General features: G+C 43.9%; 1 protein-coding gene across 29 annotated transcripts in view; it reads left to right on the plus strand.

Moving 5' to 3' along the window:
* The window catches only part of Grip1 (glutamate receptor interacting protein 1), a 634030-nt gene that overhangs the window by 574115 nt on the left and 38902 nt on the right, over positions 1-21013 (plus strand). For 25 of the 29 annotated variants that reach the window (XR_380450.3, XR_380451.3, XR_003948812.1 and 22 more), the window contains 3 exons: positions 7999-8143; positions 10939-11078; positions 11247-11441. Coding sequence is in view for 23 of the 29 variants with exons in the window: in XM_006514242.4 (XP_006514305.1) it covers positions 7999-8143; positions 10939-11078; positions 11247-11441 (480 nt within the window). In the remaining 6 variants the exon portion in view is untranslated. The remainder of the gene's footprint in view (positions 1-7998; positions 8144-10938; positions 11079-11246; positions 11442-21013) is intronic. The other 4 variants (XR_003948813.1, NR_102387.1, XM_030245329.1 and 1 more) reach the window with 1 other exon arrangement.

A 21013-nucleotide genomic window follows, 5' to 3' on the forward strand; every position in this document is an offset into this window, starting at 1 on the left:
GGCCAAGCCGCACAACAAATAACTATTTAAAAATGATCGTCTGGTTATCAGTTCGAAAGAATTGGCACATTCCTACAATTCTCTTCCCTCCTAAGATTGAATGATGATTTGAGGACTGGGGAGATGGCTCAGGAACTCTAAAAACCCTTACACATGCCAGGTGGATGCGGGAGCCCACTGTAACTCTCCCCACCCATGGTGGACATAGTGTCTCTCCAGGCCAAGCTGGTGATCAAGATTAGCCACTTCACAGGGCTCTGGGTTTCACTAAGAGAGCAGCTGAAGGTGTTTCCTGACACCAGCCTTGGACCTCCACATGCATGAGGGCAGGCATGCACATATATGTATGCCCCCACACATTGAACATATAAAATCATGCAACTATTCATAGATGCATACGGCACACACAACTCATGAAAAATGGAATAAGAGAATACAGTCTGAGTAAGCAGGTTCTTTTCTGTGCAGATGTTCTTTTCAAAGCAAGATGGGAGGATTCTTCATATTTAAAATGTAGAACTTGGTCACAAATTAGCTCAGAGGGACCCATGTGGTCATAAAGAACACACACTTTAAGATCAGACCTCTGCTTAAAGTCCAAGTCTACCACATTTCAGCTGTGTCAGTTTACACAAACTCACAGTGTGAGATTTGACAACACTGGTGTGTGCACTCAGAGCTATGTGCTTTCCTTCCAGAAAGCTGTGTTACTTGGTGGAGGAGTTAGTAACTGGCAGAATCAATGGTCAATCAATTAGGGTTTGTTTTTATTACTATAATCAACTCCTAAAATCCCTTCCCCTCCATCTTGGTCCTCAAGCAAGATATAACTTAGCCAAAAAAAAAAAAAAGGAACATTGCTCATTAGAGTAGTCACTGATTTTTAAAGTTTGGTCTTTTGTTTCATCTGAAGTCATACTTGTAAATTGAAAGCACCATTTTATCTCAATGTTTTTAAATGATAATGTTCTCCAGTGAATCCACACCAATCCTGGGCTCCCCATACTCTAGATGCTTTTTATTTCTTCCTTTAACTGCCTGATCCTGTCTTTCCTTCATTTATGTCTCCTTCATGGATCCCAGGAAGTTAACCACGATTGGTGGAACTCAGTGCCCTAGGCTAAGCAGTGCTACAACTGGGGTAAACCGGCGCAGCCTCAGACTATCAGCCTGACTTCCGGCTATTGGTCTCATGGCTCTGCTGTGCACATAAGAAAATGGTAGAATCATTCTCATACATGGGAGTTTTGGTTTTTAGTCATGCTATCGGCACTTTAGGGTTTGTGGGGTACCAGGTATCTGTTTGGGGGGACTGACAGTTCTTAAATGATGAGGATATCCTCAAGTCAGTCAACACCAAATATAAACAATAAAAACGAAGTAATTACAAGTATGATGACATATATACACACAGATGAGTGTGATAAACAGCTATGTGAATGCGCATGCATAGGGCAGCACTGTTTGTGAAGGTTCTCGAAACCTTAGGAAGCAGAGCCCCCCGCCCCCATCTTAGTTGGAGGCAGTAGGTCACCAGGGCCATACCCTTAAAGATTGTATATACTATGAGGTGAACACCCTCCTCCACCATATACTGCTTTTCCCATGACCTGCCCTAACTGAGTACACAGAGCCAAGCATGGGGCTGGAACGCCTGAAACAATGAGCCAGAATAAATACTTCCTTTGCATTGTTCTCATGGGCATTTTCTCATAGTGACTGATACATCACAAGATGACAAAAAAGTGTGGAAGGAAGCATCTGGGTTTTGCTCAGAAAGCACAAGGAAAAGAGTCCCACAACTTTGTTCTAGAGAGGGGCAGGAAGCCAGAGAGAAGGTGACCTGTCCCAGTAGGCTGATGAAAAGGATATGTAATAAGAGATGAGATGAAAAGGTATCCTTGAACATCATTATAGGAAGAAGTTTCAAATTGACCCCCAAGGCCAATGGGAGGAGCTGCTACAGCACCTTGCATAGGGAACAAGTCCAAAGGAGTTGCTTAGAGACCACTGGTCTAATTACAATGAATGAGTCTGGAAAAAAAAAAAAAACTCTGTGGCTAGATCCATAGAATGAAATGACTGTGAACTCCAAACAGGCTAGCCTCACAGCTGGACTCACAGCTGGACTAACAGCTGGACTCACAGCTGCATGCACAGCTGGACTCACAGTGGACTCAAAGCTGCCCAGCTGGAGATTTCCATGAATATCTTCTATGATATTCCTCATCTACAAAGACCCATTCAATATCTGCCATAATACGGCTGCCTTAAGGGTCAAAGGAAGTAACTACTATATCTTAGCAGTAATGTTTATACCACACAGAACCTAGTGAGTGCTATAAATAACTACTGTTAGAGAAAATTAACTTTAGCTTTATTTTGTGATGGCCAAATGCTTAGGAACACTTAGATCTTTAGATTCATTTGTGGTGTTGTCTTCAGAAAGTCTTGTGCATTCGCAAAGGAGTGTAACTGAGCCGGGCACAGGAGGAGGCTCTTGTCCAAGGCTGCACATCAGTGGCTGATGCTCAATCCTTGGGTCCACAAAGATGCACACAACTCTCTTATCCAGGAACCCACATTTTTGGAGGCTTTGTTTTGTACCATCGCTCTTTTTTGTCTGCTAAACAGGCAGCGGCTTGTTTGTAGAATCTGTGATTCTAGCCCTTTGCTTTCTTCATGGATTCTCATGCATGTGGAAAAATATGTCCAAGCCTTTGATTGTCCTGTCTATAGCAAATTCTCTCTGCTTATTGTATAATTCAATCTTACACAAATGTAGCCATTACTTTGAGTCTGATCTGTTCTTCAAACATCTGGGCTTTCTTAATTTGTTTGTTTTCAGCTTATCAGGCCAAGCTAAGTTGTTTGTTTATTTGTTTGTTTATTATTTATTTGGCCAGGCTAAGTGGTTTGAAGTAGCTTCGCCACTAAAACCTAGACTGGGAAGAGCCTCTCCCTTATGATTCCCCTCTGGATCTTCGTTGTGCTTCAAGCACTGGAGAATCTGTCTGTCTCATGACTGTTCTCTTGTAGTAACCGCACTCAAACTTGAGTGCACCTAAGAATCACACAGAGAGGGCAGTGGTGATGCATGCCTTTAGTCCCAGCACTTGGGAGGCAAGGCAGGTGGATTTCTGAGTTCAAGGCCAGCCTGGTCTACAGAGTGAGTTCCAGGACAGCCAGGGCTACACAGAGAAACTGTGTCTCGGGGGAAGAAAAAAAAAAAAAGAATCACACAGAGGACTGCTCACAGGGCCGCCTGCACCTCTCCTCTGGAGTCTGTGGTTGTTTCAGCTCTGGAAAGGCATAGAGAATTGACCCTTCTAATCAGTGTCCTGATGATGACCAAGTCACAGGTCCTGGAATGGCATTTAAGACTTAGAAACGATCACTTTTGTAGAGAAGTTTAACTTCATTCATAAACCTTCTACGTCTCCCGTGAACATCCTTGGTACACAGTTTTGATGCAGTCAATGGCTGAGGGCCCCAGGACAGCCCCACGGACGGATGCAACCCCATGGATGGATACGCTAGATGCTTTATTTTCTCAGGCTACTCCAACTCTGAGAAACTCAACCCTACTCCAAAACCAATTCCATCATTTTTTTTCCCATCGAAGTGAACTTTGATTGACCTGCACATGTATGCCTTCCAAAGACTATGTCCCGACTCCAAACCTCCTATTTGGCCATGGCAGCGGCTGCCATTATGAATTCAAGCCAGACAGCGTTCATTTTGTTAAACAGGCGGCACTCAAGAAGGCTGAAGCTAACATTACAGATAAGTAATGCAGCAATTTTGCATCTGTTCTGTGGTCCCATTAATTTCCTTAACTAGAACTAAGCAGAACAGACAAGTAGGCTGGCCCCTTTCCTGCCTTTCACTAATAGTTGTAAACCTGCTGTTGTGGTAGAAAAGCCGCTTATAATGTCATTACCATCTGTTTAGGCCCTCTTTGAGTCTTGCTGGTGACGCCGTATTATTTTTGCCTTCACGGAAAGTTTGTGTCGTGGTCCGAGATTCTAGCTGCTCCTTCCTGAGCTCTGAAAGTTCAAACAGCCTCAAGGACAGGGCGGCTTGGAGAGCTTCCACCTCCAAAATGGTCTGAACATCACTTTCCAAATGGCTGCTAGTGCCCTCCTCCTGGGCAACATGGCTTCTCAGATGCCAGCTGGGCTAAAACCCAAAGAGGCAGATGCATTCGGAGTCCATCCTGAAGCTGAGGGTTCCTAGCCCCCAGGAACCTTGTAGGAGGACGTTCAGGGTTGGCTGATCCCTCTTGTGGCCACCAAGGTCTTTGCTTCACACCCTGGGTGAGCTACCCTGGCTTTGTGTCCCCTGCTTGAAGAAGGGACAAGAGGGGACATAAGCTTGGCCTGATGTGGACTGACACCCGAGCTGCTTTAGAGAGCAATTGATCCTGGGGAATCTGGCTGTATGCCAACAGTCATCTGTCCCGCTGTGCTACTTCTGAGCATTTCTTGAATTCTCCCTCATCCCAGACAGAGTTCTAGCATGTGAGGACATGACTATAAAATCGTGATTTTTTTTTTAGGTGATTTTGTTCTAATGAGAGAAATTCTTCAAAACACAGAATAGGGGCTGGGGTGGGGTGCAGATGGGGGAGGTCCCATGGTGAAAAGGACTTGCTTCTTTTCTAGAGGACCCAGCTTTAATTATCAGCACCCACATGAAGACTCACAGTTCCAGGGTATCATGCAACCCTCTTCTGGCTTCCTTGGGTACCAGACATGCATGTGATGCATAGACATATGCACAGGCAAAACACCCATATTCGATAGATAGATAGATAGATAGATAGATAGATAGATAGATAGATAGATAGATAGATAGAGACATATTATATATATATAGTCAGAATTGAAAGTATAGATAGATATAGAGATATATATATATACATTACACACACACACACACTAGAATTGAAAGTACACACCAGAACGTGAGTCTTGTCAAAACCTGGTCCTTAGGATGAAAGACTCTAAGGTACTGTGTGGCAATTGCATGTAGGCTTCACAACTCAGCTCTACCTGGCTGAATCTTATTCCTTAGCCTTTAGTCGCTCTCATTCAAGAAAACTTGAACATTTTTTTCCTCCTTGTTGTTGTGGGAGAGCTGAAGTGAGAAGCCGGAGAGTTGAGAAATGCTAACCTGGTAGACAGTAGCTCTGGGGTGTTCTAGAAACACACAAGCCAAACCCGACTGAGAGACCAGAAACTTCCTTGGAAAACAAGGCACGTGAGACAAATTTTGAAGCAGAAGGAGAGATTCCCCAGGAGAACAGTGGGAAGGGTTGGGGACCCAGGGAGTAAAGTTTGTAAAGGCTGAGGATACTGAAGGCCTGGGCAAGGACTTGTGGGTGCACCGGGGGACAAGCCAGAGGTGGGATGGGAGAGGACAGTGTGGTCAGTTACTGCAAAGTCTTGTCACTTATCAAGGACTTGGGGAACCAACAAAAAGGCTTCCCATAAGATTTTGGTATATTTGGGTTTGTGTTTTGAAAATGCACGGGGAAGAGAGGAACAAGCCTTGTGAGTTGGCAGTACCACTAGAAACGCACCTGAGAGGAGACTGAAGGCTGAGTCCCATGCAGGAAGGCCATTTAGAAGAAAACATTGCTGAGAGAGAGAGAGAGAGAGAGAGAATATATCAATATGTGGTTTTTAAGCAATTGGCTTAAATTCAGATCCTCAAAAATCCACGTTTTGCCCCCCCTCCACCATTTGAAGAATGTGGCCATAGTGTGAAGTCACCACCTTCTTGGTTTGCATCTATATCACATACTAAGTGCCCAGTCGTCTTTTCTGCCTACTTGGGTGCTAATATAAAATGTCACCCTTTAAGCTAGCCTGAATCATGGCTATCCTGAACCCTTCTATCCCATCCCAATGAACGTGATACTTTTCATTTTGTGATACGAGGATGAACTAACTGGACAAGTTCTCTCCACTCCTCAAGGCAGCGTGTGGATCTGCACCCAAGTTCAGCTTCCTTCTCAGCCAGTGTCTGCTTTCATCTAGACTGAAGTTTCACCTAAAACTTCCCATAAATACCCTGGGCCTCCAGTGATTTTCAAGTGTATTTTCCCAAATGTCACAGAAGGAGATGCATAAATCTAGGTGGCTGGTGCTTGTTCTCATTATATTATATATAATGGATTATATTATATATAGTGGATTATATAGAACACACTGAAGGGTCAGGGTTTTCCCAACAGTATACCCTCCTACCAGAATGGCCAGCAGAAAACCCAGAAATAAATACTACTAGCTATCATTTAATTAAGTCAGGGTCACTACTCAAATAAATGATTCTATCCAGAATATAATTATTGATGCAATGTGCAACGTAAATTACAATCTGCTCAATATATTCCCAATTCATTTAGATCAAAGAAAGCTCAGAATGTAGGCTTCTGGGCTTTATTCACTAAACCATCCCCCAATGCCTCTTCCTGGAGCCCCCAGTAGTTCACGATGACCAACATATTCGCCACAATGTAAGCAGCAGCCTAGAAGAAACCTGGGGACCATCTCTCAGACCTCTCAGATGTGATGTGGAGGGTCCTAAGCTGTGCTGGTCCACCATGAGTCAGGATCCACTCTTTTCTAACCTAAGACGTTGACTGTTGTTCTGCATACGCTGTTGGGTAGGTGGTCTTGGATTTCCACTGTGCGGAGTGCCCGAAGTCATGGCTGCACTCCAGAACTCCCAGGCTGTGGCCAAGAATAAAGTAAATGCTGACGAGAGAGGACGTTCCTGCCTACATTTCTCTACTGACCTTGCTTTTTGTGTTCACCCTAATTCCTCACTGCACACACAGATAATTGAATTGTTAACTCAAGCTTTTCTTTTTGTCCTTATTTTAGCATTTCGTATCGTAAACGAACAGCTGCTTACTGAAAAAAAAAAAAAAAAGTGTGGCTCCGTTAATACCTTACTCCACACAGACTGCCTGTAAAAACGGACTATTTTGTTCAAGTAGTTACTGGACCGTTTCATTGTATCCTGAGGTGCAGAAACGAAGCAGCTCCTAAACCATTCACAGCTCTCAGACCAAGGGACGAAACAAATGTCAGGGATGTTAAACATAAGCAAAGAAAATACTTTGGATCCTGAAGCTTCGCAACCCTAATGAAGTTGTGACACACACCATGTTGAAAGCGGCCAATGACATCTCTCTGACAAACGTTTGGGGAAGAACAGAAATGTCTTCCTTCTTAGCAATACTAAATGGCAGGCTGAACACAGGGCGCTATGACAGCCTGGTAGAGGTTCCTGAAACATACAGCTAGGTTACATTAGCTTTTTTCTCTCTGTATCAGGGAGAGCATTAATCAAACTTCTGCTACAGCGCCCCAGAATTGTTCAATGGTACTAAGACGCTGTCAGTGGGATGATATTGAAAGATATTCTAAAATTCCTGGTTTCGTCTTCAAGATGGTCTCTCTCTGAGTTCCAATTAAACAAGCGTTATTATTCAGTCCAAACCTGAGCAAATCCAGCTTCCCTATATTGGAAACTAGTATGTTTGTAAAAAAAAAAAAAAAAAACAAAACAAAAAACAAAAACCAGAAGTGGAGAATTTTCTGAGGTATTGAGTGGCATTCTCATTCTGTATTTCCTGCTAAGTTCTATGTTTATTACATGGGCATTGATCACATGCTTAGCAAAAATGCTGGCCAGGCACTTGCAGAGGCAGAAGGTGAGAATTCTGGGGCCATCATTAGGCGAGCCACCCACTGGTTAAGCATAAGTGTTCCGGTCGCGTCGGCACTCAGGACAACTTCATCCCTGCGTTAGAAAGTAAAACTCCATCAAGGAAAGGCTATTTCCCAACATCACGTTTTTTCTGAGCCACAGCGTTGCAAGGGTTAAGATTGTGACTTTCCTGCTTTGTGGGAGACTATATGCATTATTTTTTTTCTTTTTCCAATGAAACCAATTATGGTTCCTTGGCATTGATTGCAGACGAGCAAGAGAGTTCCGGAGCGATTATTTACACGGTGGAGCTGAAGCGCTATGGGGGGCCCCTTGGCATCACAATTTCTGGAACTGAAGAGCCGTTTGATCCTATTATCATCTCGAGCCTCACTAAAGGGGGATTAGCTGAAAGGTAAGAATAGAAGAGGCCGCTATAAATTACCTGTGTCTGAGGGCTCTGCTCCCCACACACCCATGTGAACCACCATGCTCCCTTCCCCTAGCTGTGTATCTGTTGACTTTTAAATCTGCACAGAGGATTGATTTTAAAGCTTGGGAACTCTCAGGCAGAGCTCAGACTTGACGTTGAAGGGCGTCGCACAGGCAGGAAGAGATGCCGCGGCTTAGCATGGATATTACTCTCAGAAGAAAAATGTGTTAGGAGAGCCCGATCGCCAACAGGTAGATTTACACTGTGTCCATTTTGAGGAGAGGGCGCTGGCGTTGAGGGAGGTTAAAAGGCTTGTCCAAATCAATTCTGCAAACGTTTGCTGAGCTTTTCTGTTGCCTGACAGGTATTGTAGTAAGCTTCTATGTATTTGAGAGGATAATAAAGGCTTGGTCCTCGGAGGCTGCAGTTAACAGGATGTAGTGACCCTCTCAATAGTATCTCCTTGTGCATGTCCATTTGTTCTTTGGCAGTGATGCATACACCGCGCCTGCTCTCCGCCCTCTGCTGAACAGCCCCCCCCCTTTTTTATTCCTGAGACATGTTGCTTGGGCACACAACAGACTCTCTAACTAGATCTATTTTCCAGTGACTTAGCTCGAGAATGCTCAGGCATGTCATTGAGGCTGACACTTGGTGACAGTAGTTGCAAGATAGAGATGTGGCACAGCAACATTTTTTTTTTCAGAACTGCAAGGTACCTGGCTTAGAAATCAGTTCACTTGACAGCTCTGTCTGTCAGACGAGGGGGCTGAGGCGGCTCAGCCAGGGCCACTCTGCTAGAATCTAATATTCTGATTTTAGCTGAGACACCTAGGACAGGGTCTCTTCGGGCATCCTCCTGTCCTAGTTATCACTGCGAGACAACAAAGGAGTCTGCAAAGTGGTTCATTACGGCTGGATCTTACAAGCTCCATCATTCGTGAACTCTAGTACTCTTTATGGCAGAAGAGATCTTTTTCAGAGAAAATTTCTGTAATTCTAAATGCATTGGTAGATACGTTAAGCCTCCCTTCCTTACCAGTGTACACTGTAGCACCTCTGCCAGCTAGATATTTCTGTCCAACACAGCTGCCACAGCCCTAGAACAAGCTCTGTCCCTAACAACCCCATAAACAGAGTTAATTCCTTCAAGATCTGAATTTAAGGTGATCCGGTTCGGCCAAGGCTTGACCTTCTTGCTTCAGCTCAGCATCTTTGTCTTGGGATGAAGAGCTCAGCCATTGTCTTGCCCATCATCCGTAGCACCCCGTCCTTTCCAATGCTCCCCAACAGTGGCAGAGAAAGTCAACATCAGCACTGAATATCCCAGTGTAGTCATTCAGATTGGATGAGGATATAAAGGCTGCGAAGGTTAAAGATGCTGTTTATCAGGGTATTAATCGGTCAATGCATGCCGTGTTTAAGGCTAGGGAGATCGATCCATTGGTAAAGTGCCTGTCTGTCGCACAAGCATAAAGACCTGAGCACATCCCAGGCACCACATAAAAATCAGGTGCATAAGGGAACACCTGCCACCACAGTGCTGGGCACTCGGACAAGAGGACCCTCCAAGAGCTCAGTGGCCAGCGGCTTAGCCAAAAAAAAATGGGCTCCAGATTCAATGATAAACCATGCCTTCAAAAGTAATCAATAGGTAAAGAGGTAGGTAGGTCAATGAAAAGATGAAAAGATAAATATATAGATTAGGTCGATAGATGATAGATAGATAGATAGATAGATAGATAGATAGATAGATAGATAGATAGATAGATAGATTGATAGATTGATAGATAGATTGATTGATTAGAGATATGATAGACAGACAGACAGACTGACTGACTGACAGATATGGTAGAGGATGATTGAGAGAGACCCAGTGTTGACTTCTGATATCAACAGGCCCTACACACATGTATATGCATAGACACATATATATTTAGACACCACATACACAAAATTCATAGACGGAGTGACATGCTTTCTTTACCCACACGTCAGTCCATGTCTTACATGTGTGCCCATCTCATCCTCGGGGCTACCCTGTGCGATGGTTACCCCCATCCTATGAGTGAGGAACTGATATCCAGAGAGGTTGAAATAAGGGAGCCATGTCACACAGCTGACCTGGTGGCTGACAGAGATGGTCTTAAACTTAGCACCAAATAACCCTTCTGTCCAGCCTTTTTCAAATCTTAGAGCCAGGCCAGGGCTACTGCTGTGCCTGTCTAGTCTATGTCTCAACCTCTTGAATCTGTCTTATGGCGAACTGAGCGCCATTTTTGTATTGGACATTTTCCATCTGTGGATTCAAGAAGGTTGCCTGCTATACATGGCCATGTTTTTTGTTTGACCGAGTTCATTTCCTGGGGACCTGTAAGGCATTTGACCAATGACTCAGCTCTCTTGGAGTTTAATATAGATACACACATACACACACACACACACACACATATATATATCCTGGTTCACTCTCAAAACTAATTAAAATGCTTTTTCTAATTTTATTGGAAACTAAAAAGTTATTCACCATAGATGCAGGTTACAACATTTGCCAACAGAAATCTAGAAGTGGATTTTAGAAACCTACCAAGCCTGTTATTATTAATATGGAGATATATTGATAGACTTACCCTAAGAAGCCTGCAGGGATTGTATCTACCTCCCCTCCCCTGTCTGGTGTGTCTACCTCCCCTCCCCTCCCCTGTCTGGTGTGTCTACCTCCCCTCCCCTCCCCTGTCTGGTGTGTCTACCTCCTCTGCCACTGTCTGGTATTCCAGGACTGGAGCGATCCACATCGGAGATAGAATCCTAGCCATCAATAGCAGCAGCTTGAAGGGGAAGCCTCTGAGTGAAGCCATCCACTTGCTCCAGATGGCAGGAGAGACTGTCACCCTGAAAATTAAGAAACAGACAGATGGTGAGTGGGGCGAGAGTCCCAATTAAGGGTTTCCAGCATGTTTCCTCCCCTAAAAGAGTGTGCAGTGTCCGTGTGCATTTCTAGGGAAGTGGCTCTTGAGCTGCTGTATCCGAGAATCTTTTCTTGTGAATTTACACTGATGTGTGCCCTGTTTCCCTGTCTGTAAAGCCCAATCTGCATCAAGTCCCAAGAAGTTCCCCATCCCTGGCCACTCGGGGGACCTAGGAGATGGTGAGGAGGACCCCTCCCCAATACAGAAACCTGGCAAGCTCTCCGATGCGTACCCCTCCACGGTGCCCAGCGTGGACAGTGCTGTGGACTCCTGGGATGGGTCTGGAATAGATGCCAGCTATGGGAGTCAAGGTATGGAAGAGTCTGTTCTGTGTGCAGAATGTCTTTTCGTAACCCGTGCTGACTCAATGTGTCTACCGTGAACAACCTGAGCCTTCCCACCTTGCCACCCTAGACTTCCCTCCTTCTTGTAAGCCGTGGGCATTTATCATACACTGATAGGATGCTGATGGCCATGTGTTCAATGCAGAACGCTTAGGGAGATATGAAACAGACTGTACAGCAAAGCAGTTTCATAGAGACTGTAGTGTTGGATTTCTTAGCAAGCATTCCACAAAGATGGGCAGGAGGTTGTCTGAAGCTGTTAACAAGAGAGTCACCAATGACTAGTATGATGCCCCATTGATTCTTGGCCATGCCTGGCTTGAATAGAAACTGAAGTTTACCTTAGTACTCATTGTTAGGGAGTTATAGTTGTATGACATGTGAAGGTGTATCATAGATGTGTCTTCCCAGACATGGTGTTTAGAGAGCAGGTTTGAGTGAGGGTTATTTAGTAACTTAGTGTCTTAGTTAGGGTTTTACTGCTGTGAACAGACACCATGACCAAGGCAAGTCTTATAAGGACAACATTTAATTGGGGCTGGCTTACAGGTTCAGAGGTTCAGTCCATTATCATCAAGGCAGGAACATGGCAGCATCCAGGCAGGCATGGCTCAGGAGGAGCTGTGAGTTCTACATCTTCATCTGAAGGCTGCTAGTGGAAGACTGACTTCCAGGTAGCTAGGATGAGGGTCTTAAGCCCACGCCCACAGTGACACAACCACACCTATTCCAACAAGGCCATACCTACTCCAACAAGGCCATACCTACTTATAGTGCCACTCCCTGGGCCAAGCATATACAAACCATCACATTTAGTTAACCACCCATTAGGAGAGTGCACCTTTAGCTGTCTCTCATCCTGGCTTTCATATTTCTTTTTGCTCACCCTGCCTCTGCTGTGTCATGCTCTGGTAAGTTCTAGATAGGTAGGGAAAAAGAAATCAAAAGGACATACCAACTTCTCAAGCTATTACAGAGTCATAATGTTGGAATTTGACAGAGGAAATATGTTGAAGGTCTCAAGTGAAGCTAAAGATTGATTACATTGGATGTGCTTGTTGGGTATTGGGTGTGTGCACAGAGATGCAGGAGACCAGAGGTGTCAGATCTCCAGGAGCTGGAGTAGCAGGCAGCTGTGAGGCACCTGATGAGATACTGGGAACCAAACCTAGCTCCTCTACTGAGCCAGCTCTCCAGTGCCCCTCCCCCAACACACACACATATAATTCAACCCTTCATTATCTGGCAAGTCTTCCAAGTTGTAATATCATGTGACAAGTTAGCCACGCCACCCGGTGTCACATTTTCATTGCCTGAAAATTACTGGGCATAAGGGATGTCAGATGAAGGAACCTACTCAAAATTCATCCAAGTAATTTATTAATGTGTGTTTATTTATTAACAGATCACATAATATTATAATATAATGTTATTTATTAATATAAATTATATAATAATATTTATTAATGCATGTGTTGACTTATTTATTTTTAACTAGTGGGGAAACATTTTTACATAAATTGTTGTGAGAAAACGATTGATATTGATGAGTTCCGCCCCATAAGCTGATAAGAACTGAGCTATTCCAGCCTTTTGCACCATAAGACTGGGACTATGATTGGTACATGAAATATATGGTTTGACCTTTCTTAGTAAAAACTAAAAAAAATGCTTATGAAGCATTTCAAAAACTTGAATAACAGTTATAATGCTAACTTTAACATTGATATATTAAAGTCTTTATAGGCCTGAAGAAACTAAGATAGTTAGAGATCATACAGAGACAAAGTTTGGAGCAGAAATGGAAGGAAAGGCCATCTAGTGACTGTCCCACCTGGGGATCCATCCCATATACAGTTCCCATACCCAGACACTATTGTAGATGCCAACAAGTGCTTGCTGACAGGAGCCTGATGTAGCTGTCTCCTGAGAGGCTCTGCCAGTGTGTGACTAATGCAGAAGTGGTTTCTCACAGCCATCCATTGGACTGAGCAAAGGGTCCCCAATGAAAGAGCTAGAGAAAGTACCCAAGGAGCTGACGGGGTTTGCAGCCCCATAGGAGGAACAACAATATGAACTAACCAGTAACCCTAGAGCTCCCAGGGATTAAACCACCAACCAAAGAACACACATGGAGGGACTCAAGGCTCCAGCCGCATATGTAGCAGAGAATGGCTTTGTGGGATATCAATGAGAGGAGAGGCCCTTGCTCCTATGGAGGCTCAATGCCACAGTGTAGGGGAATGCCAGGGCCAAGAAATGGGAGTGGGTCAGTTAGTGAGCAGGGGGGGAGGGGGATTGAATGGGGGGGGGTTGGGGAAGGGAAATGAGGAAAGGGGTTAAAATTCGAAGTGTAAATAAAATTCCTAATAAAAAGTAGTTTGAGCTGGGCATGGTGGCACACACCTTTAATCCCAGCACTTGGGAGGCAGATGAAGGCGGATTTCTGATTTTGAGGCCAACCTGATCTACAGAGTGAGTTCCAGGACAGCCAGGGCTATACAGAGAAACCCTGTCTCGAAGAAAAGAAAAAAAAAGTAGTTTGAAGATACAGTAATGCCTTATATGAGTAGACAGCTTAGTGAATTTACTAAACATGTTCACATGACAACTCTCATGTGATTCCCATAAGGAAGCTTCAAGTTGAAGCTCACTGTTGGTCATGGGTGTTAGGATCCAAAAGCCAGCTAGTCGGACATCCACTGTGGTCCCTGAGGCTGTGTCACTGCTGCATGTGGGCATGTTGTGTGTCCTTGAACACCAACCTGACAGGCTCTCTCTCTCTCTCTCTCTCTCTCTCTCTCTCTCTCTCTCTCTCTCTCTCTCTCTCTCTCTCTCTCTCTCTCTCTCTCTCTCTCTGCCAGCCCTTCCTCTCCAGCAGTTCTGACAGCTCAGTAGTCCTGACTGTGGAGCTGAAATCTGCCCTGCCCTTGGCTTCTGTCTCTCATTCCTAGCTACACCCCCAAGGTGAATTAGAACTGGCTGATGCCGGGGACGTTATCGCTTCTCTTTTTAAGTCTTTCCTTCTTCAAGCAAAATAGCCTGATTCCTTTGACTGCTCAAACACACACATACACACACACACACATCACCTAACCTATTTTTGAGCCTCTTCATTGGCTTATGGCTCTCTCTTCTCAATATGTCCAAGTTTAACTCTTTGCTTACTCGAGGACAGCCTCAGAAAGCGGTCCTCAGCTGCCTGGTGGCTCAGAGCATGGCAAGCCTGCCCTGTCCTCATGAAGACAGCAGTTCCTGCCAGGGTCACCCACTGCAGCATAGGGGTTTTAAACTGCACATCATATTCTTTGTTCGTTTTGAGCTTGCCGTTCATCAAAGTCTCTGAGTCTCGGTTTCTTTCCCTTTCTTAAGGCAGTCGATAAAAACCAGGTGTATTTAGCTTGTGACTGTTTGCAATTGACCTTTTTGTAACTGACCTTTTACACGTAAAGCACAAAGCAGTTATTTCCCTCTTATTAATAGTTGTCATGTTCTGACCAGTAGGTAGTCTTTCTACCTTGGGCCTCCAGCCTCTCATCAGACTCCCTTCTATCCCAGGAAGATCTCACACACTCTGCATCCTTTAAGCCTGTAGCTGCCCCAGTGTCGCTGAAGCCCCGTGATGCAAAAGAATCCATGACTCGGGGAACCACGTTCATTTTTTGTTCTCTGCAACCTCTCACTAAAGTGTCCCAGTGACTCATTCAACCCATTTTTAAGGTTCAGCACAATTCAACAGGTTGAGGTCTCTGTTCGGGGAGAAGGGCTCTACAATACACAAGTAAACTACTACCAATAACAATAAACATTGCTTAATGGAAAAGGAAATGGGATGGAATGGCCAAAGATGGTGAGGGCACCAGGAGGGTATACAGGAAGTGCTATGGTGGGGGGACCTTGATGTTACTTAGTGGCACAGAAGACGGACTTCCCCTAGTCATCTCTGGGGCGACTTCCTCCTCTCCCATTCTCTGATGCTTCAAGCCAGTCTCCTTTATCCAGATCTGAATCTCTGGGCCCTTGGGTCTTAATTATTCCTCCTTCTAAGTGATGAAACCCTGACGGTTGTACTTGGATATAGCAAAAGTCAATAGAAAAGGAGACAACAAACTGTCACTTCCTGAACCCTCAGGGAAATTGATGCGCTCAGGGTCTCTGTAATCCTTGACTCTCAACTCAGGTAGCGACATTTCTGTCTGATTGTTTAAGGCCACTTTTACCATGTGTGTTCTCTCTAGAAGTAGCCTTTTTAAGTTCAGGTTTAAATACATTTGCATATAATTATCTCTGGATTAATTTTTTTATTGTTTTTCTTCACAAGTTTCTAAACATGTTCCCAATATATGTTCTTTAATACATTTGTGTTTCTAACTCTTCCATGATTAGATTATTAGTGGTTTGGTTTAATTTTTCCTCAGAAATTGTCAGTTGTGTTTATTTGTTATTCACACTCTGGGTCTTTAACATAAAATGTGGCCTTTGGTTCAACTGTTTTATATAATTCCTTGGATTTTGTTCCTCTTCTGGCTTGACTTGGGTACGTCACGAACATAGTGCCACGTTTTCTGGTGGTATTTATACAGGCAGGAAAAGTCAGTAACTGACGCCAAGGTGTACAGTCAGAGCGCGTTTTTCTGAAGACTTAAAGAATACAAACTCCTAAGCTGTGCACATGAGCTCACCCATCCTCCCGGGCCGGCATTGCCAATCTTCTTCTGCTTATGCTCGGATCTCACGTGCTCCACATCCTCTTAGAACCTGTCCAGTTTCCACCCAGTTCTGGCATTTCCTCTCTGATCTCTAGTTTTACAGAAGATGACTTTGCTCTGTATATATATATTTTTTAATTTTTTGATGTTCTATTCAGTCACCTTCAGGATTTGTTCCATGGGAGGATATTTTGTTGTTGTTGTTCTGCTTTATTTCCCTCCCTCCCTCCCTCCCTCCCTCCCTCCCTCCCTCCCTCCCTCTCTTGTTTCCTCCTCCACTTCCTTCCCCCAGCTATTCTTTTGACATAAATTTTGCATACAGCTTATTCCCACCCTTTAAAAATTGTCACTCATCACCACATTGAGTGAATCCCCCATGACCTGAGGGTTTGCTGGGGTCTGAGCGAGCTGCGAGTTCCCGTTGTGTTCTAGGCTAGCTCCCCGTTAGCTGTTCCAGCTGATAACGGGGTTAGGGGTTAGGTGGGGAGGATAAGGGCTTCCATAGCTGGTGGAGAGCAGAGACCACAGAGCCCACCAGGCAGAACAGGATGCTCATCTGTATAAGCCCTCTCTCAGTCCACCTGACTTCTCCCTGGTGATTGACATCATTCAGGATGTTTGCTGCCACCAGCCCCGTTCAGTGCATCCTTAAGTTATCTGGCAACCATGGCTGCTTTACCTCTGCTTTGGCCTCTGCTTTGGCTAAGTGGGTCTCTGCAAGTCTCTGGCCACTTACCAACACACACACACACACACACACACACACTGCCCAATTCTTATATGACTCTCACTGAATTTGCTAATTTTCCTCACGTACTTTCGCTTGAGATTATGGACCTGTTACAGCTATATTGGAGGTGAGATTGGATTTGGCAATGTGCCCTCCCCTTCAGTTTCTAAAACAGGAACAGCCTTCCTTGCTCTGCCATTTTCTAAGCAGCGTCTATCCAGACCCGGAAGACATTTATTGGCAAGAACAATTACAAATAACCGCACAAGCACGTGATTTGACTTTTCTATTCTTAAGAAAATAGTGTTTTTGAAAAACAAATCTGGCCAAGACTCTCTGGCTCACCTTCTTATACTAAAATTGGTTTTCAAAATTACAAGTAACAGCAAGACGGACAGCCCCCAAATTATAGATTCCCGGGGGATATTCCCAAAAAGCATTTTCAAACGTTCTATGTAGGAGCCAGTGTTGTTTTGTTTCCTTCCCCACATGAAGACTGGGCAGAAATAAAAGGCTATTGTTGTGTTTCATAAAAGAAAAGAAAAAGAAAGAAAGAGAATCAGTTTTGTTTGGTAGAGGCATGGTATGGTGCGGTGAAAGGGTGTGCTGGCCCATGCTGAGGCATCCCTTCCCACTCTGCAGTACCAGCCACAGGATGGTATAGTATAGAATAGAATTTATTCAGGGCATGGAGAGAGAGGGGGAGGGGGAGAGAGGGGGAGAGGGAGAGAGGGGGAGAGAGGGGGGAGAGAGGGGGAGAGGGAGAGAGGAGGGGCAGCCATGAACACATGGAGAGAGTGGGAAGGGGAATGATGGGGGGAGAAGGGGCAGAGAAGGAAGATGGTAAGAGAGTAAGAAATCAAGATACGGGGGTGGGGGGCTGGGGCAAGCAGCCCCTTTTATAGTGAGTCAGGCACACCTGGCTGTTGCCAGGTAACTCTGGGGCAGAGCCTACAAGGAGTACTAACCACTATAAATGGGAAGAAAATACTAAAAGCAAATGTGACTGTGTTGGGGTGTCAGGACTTTACAAATACCTCAGAGTTACTATCCCTTAAAAAAATAAAAAATCACCATTCCAAGGCGATTTAGAATCACCTACATTTGCGAAACTTTATCTTCCACTCTGCAAATAAATAAAATGCAACTGTGCTCATCAGAAAGAACCAAGACTGAGCTTTAAACCCTCGTTATGACACAAAATATAAACCTTAATGTTAAAGCCAAGATGCAGAAAACCAAGACGCAGAACAAATAAAGGAGAGGAATAAAGGTTTCCAGTTCTGAGTCAAAGCAGTGATTACATGCAACATATATATATATATATATATATATATATATATATATATATATATATATACACATATATATACATATATGTATATTCCAATTCCTTTTATTCACATTTTCACTTGAAATGCACCTTATGGAAGCTCTGAGGATGCCTCTGTTGGCAATGTACCTTCCACACTGGCATAAGGAGCTGAGTTAGGCTCTCCACCTGCATTAAAACAAACGCAACAGTCAGGGGCACCCCGGCACTGGAGAGCACGAGACAGAGGGAGTCCTAGGACTTGCTACCCATTAGTTACCAGTTAACAAGCTCCAGGTTTAGTGAGAGGCCCTGCCACAAAAAAAAAAAAAAAAAAAGAGGTAGAGAGCATTTGAGAAAAACACCATATGTAAATTCCTGGCACACACAGACATGCACATGAGTGTGCAAGCCCACATACACACCCAACACACATATACAAACACATGAGCTCATACAAAGTAGCATTTTAATTTTGTGTTCTCACACAGCCGTGCAACAAAAACAAGATTTAATTATATTTTCGCGATTATTTTTGATACACATGAGTCATTGCTACAGTTTCAGTTTGACCCCAGTGTAAATGATTGGTCTTCAGAATTTTATCTTCTCACCTCTAAAAATAAGCTTGCTTTTAGCGGCCTAATTTTCTCCACTTTAAATCACGGTAACGGCGTCTGCCTGTATCAGTTGGAGATTGAGTTGGGCTACTTATAAATGAAGACCAAAATGATTGCATTTAACTAAGGTGGAGGTGTATTGTCTCACATGGTAACCCAGAGCAGGGGGCGTCTTAGTGGCATGAGGGCCCACGCATCTTACTTCTCCTCTGGGTTAGCCTCCCTGCTGTCTTCCCGTCACCACAACCTTTGTCACACAGCCTCTGTCAAGTCTGGAGCACCTCGCCCTCATTCTCATTTAACTCTTTCTCTGAGTGTCTAATCATAGTTCTGTCAGTGCTGTTTAAAAGAACCAATATAGTTATAGAGTCTTACTAAGAAAACAACCCAGCTCAAATGCTCTCTTGCTGGTTCTTTAATGTTACAAGTTAAAGTCAAAGGCCTTCAATTTCCAACACAGCGTCCTTTATACCTTGGTTTCTCTACAGCACACTTTACTCCTTTATGTACCAGACTCTACATTATTCTCTAAGCAAGTTTTGGTCCTTAGTATAATATCTTGAAAATGATTGTTACTTTGTATATGTTAATCCACCTTGTGTGCATATGTGAGTGTGAGTGTGTGTGTGTGCATGTGTGTGTGTGTGTGTGCGCGCGTGTGTGTGTGTGTGTGTGTGTGTGTGTGTACACATGTCTGTCTGTCTGTCTGTCTGTGGATGTATGTGCATGTGTGTAATGTGCATGTGTGTGTGTGTTTCTGTGTGTATGCATTTGTATGTGTGTACTTGTGTATGTGTGTGCATATGTGTGTCTGTATGTATATGTCTGTCTGTGTGTGTATGTGTATATGCATGTATATGTGTGCATGTGTATGTCTGTGTATGTATGTATGTATGTATGTATGTATGTATGTGTGTGATGTGCACACGCATGTTCATGCTCCTGCAAAGATATGTGTACATGCTAGAGGAACTAGGTCTAACCCCCAGACAGAAGCAGGGAACTTTTTCCTCCTCTTAAACCAAGTCATTCTAAAAGTGACATGGTTTCAATGTTAAAGATGTAGGCATATTAAAACTGCTATATAACTCTACAGTGTTTAGGGAACTGGGCTCCTAAATATTTCTGCTATATTTTTGTTTAGCACATTTATCCTTGAGGTCATTGCTTGGTCCAGTTACCAGTGGACCAGCTGTTTTGCTTGTATTTTTAACATCTGGAACAAGAGTTGTAAGGATTCTTCAGAGAAGTCACTTGGTCGGCACATCTCATAGATTAAATCTAGCTTACCACACAGCCCAGCAGCAGAAGATGCAGAGATTGTCCCAGCCTAGCCAGTCAATTGACTGATCTTCCTCCTGCAGGAACACATGTAGGTAGTCAGAGACACCTGGGAGCAGAGAGAATGTGTTGATGGATTTGGGGGTAGAGAAAATTCCTTATTATGACTACATCTTCTCTCTTCCTCTTTCCAGCTTGGTCAACACTGTCTTCACAGCACTTAGCCCTAATGAATGCTGACATCCAAAGTCCAGATCTTCATTTGGCTGTCATTGGCCACCTTTTATGACCCAGGTTCTAGCCCCAAATGGTGAAAATAGGGGTCCAGTGCTGTTTGTTATGTTGAATTCCTTAAATACAGTAAGACACACATCTGGTATTAAGCTGTTTGTATATGGGAATAGTATACACAGCCTGAGGAAATGGACTAAAAAATCTATGATAATTATGATCTAAGTTGTGGACTCAGACCTATACATAGGTCCTTGATTTCTCAATTGAACCCCAAAAGTATACTGAAAAGCTACATACCCCATCACATATTTGAAGCTACGTTCTAAATGATTTCCTTATAATACTTTCAAAGCATGAAATTTATACCTTGTTGTGAATAGCCTTTAAATCTATTACTGTCAAAATCTTGGTGCTGTAGAATTAGCTCATATTCAAGGGTGATGTCTGTTACATAGCCTGATTGTTCACTAATCCCCCACTGCCTCTCCATTCAAACTTATCAGACTTAACTCCCTGTCCTAAAAGTCAGTCTCTGTTTTGCAATTCAGATAAACACAGCTTGCTCAAACCACCTCACGCTGACATCTTCCTTACTTCTGACTTTCAGAGAGAGAGAGAGAGAGAGAGAGGTGGAGGGGAAACATGGAGGTTTC

The sequence above is a fragment of the Mus musculus genome, chromosome 10, assembly GCF_000001635.26.
Source record: "Mus musculus strain C57BL/6J chromosome 10, GRCm38.p6 C57BL/6J".
Classification (NCBI taxonomy): domain Eukaryota; kingdom Metazoa; phylum Chordata; class Mammalia; order Rodentia; family Muridae; genus Mus; species Mus musculus.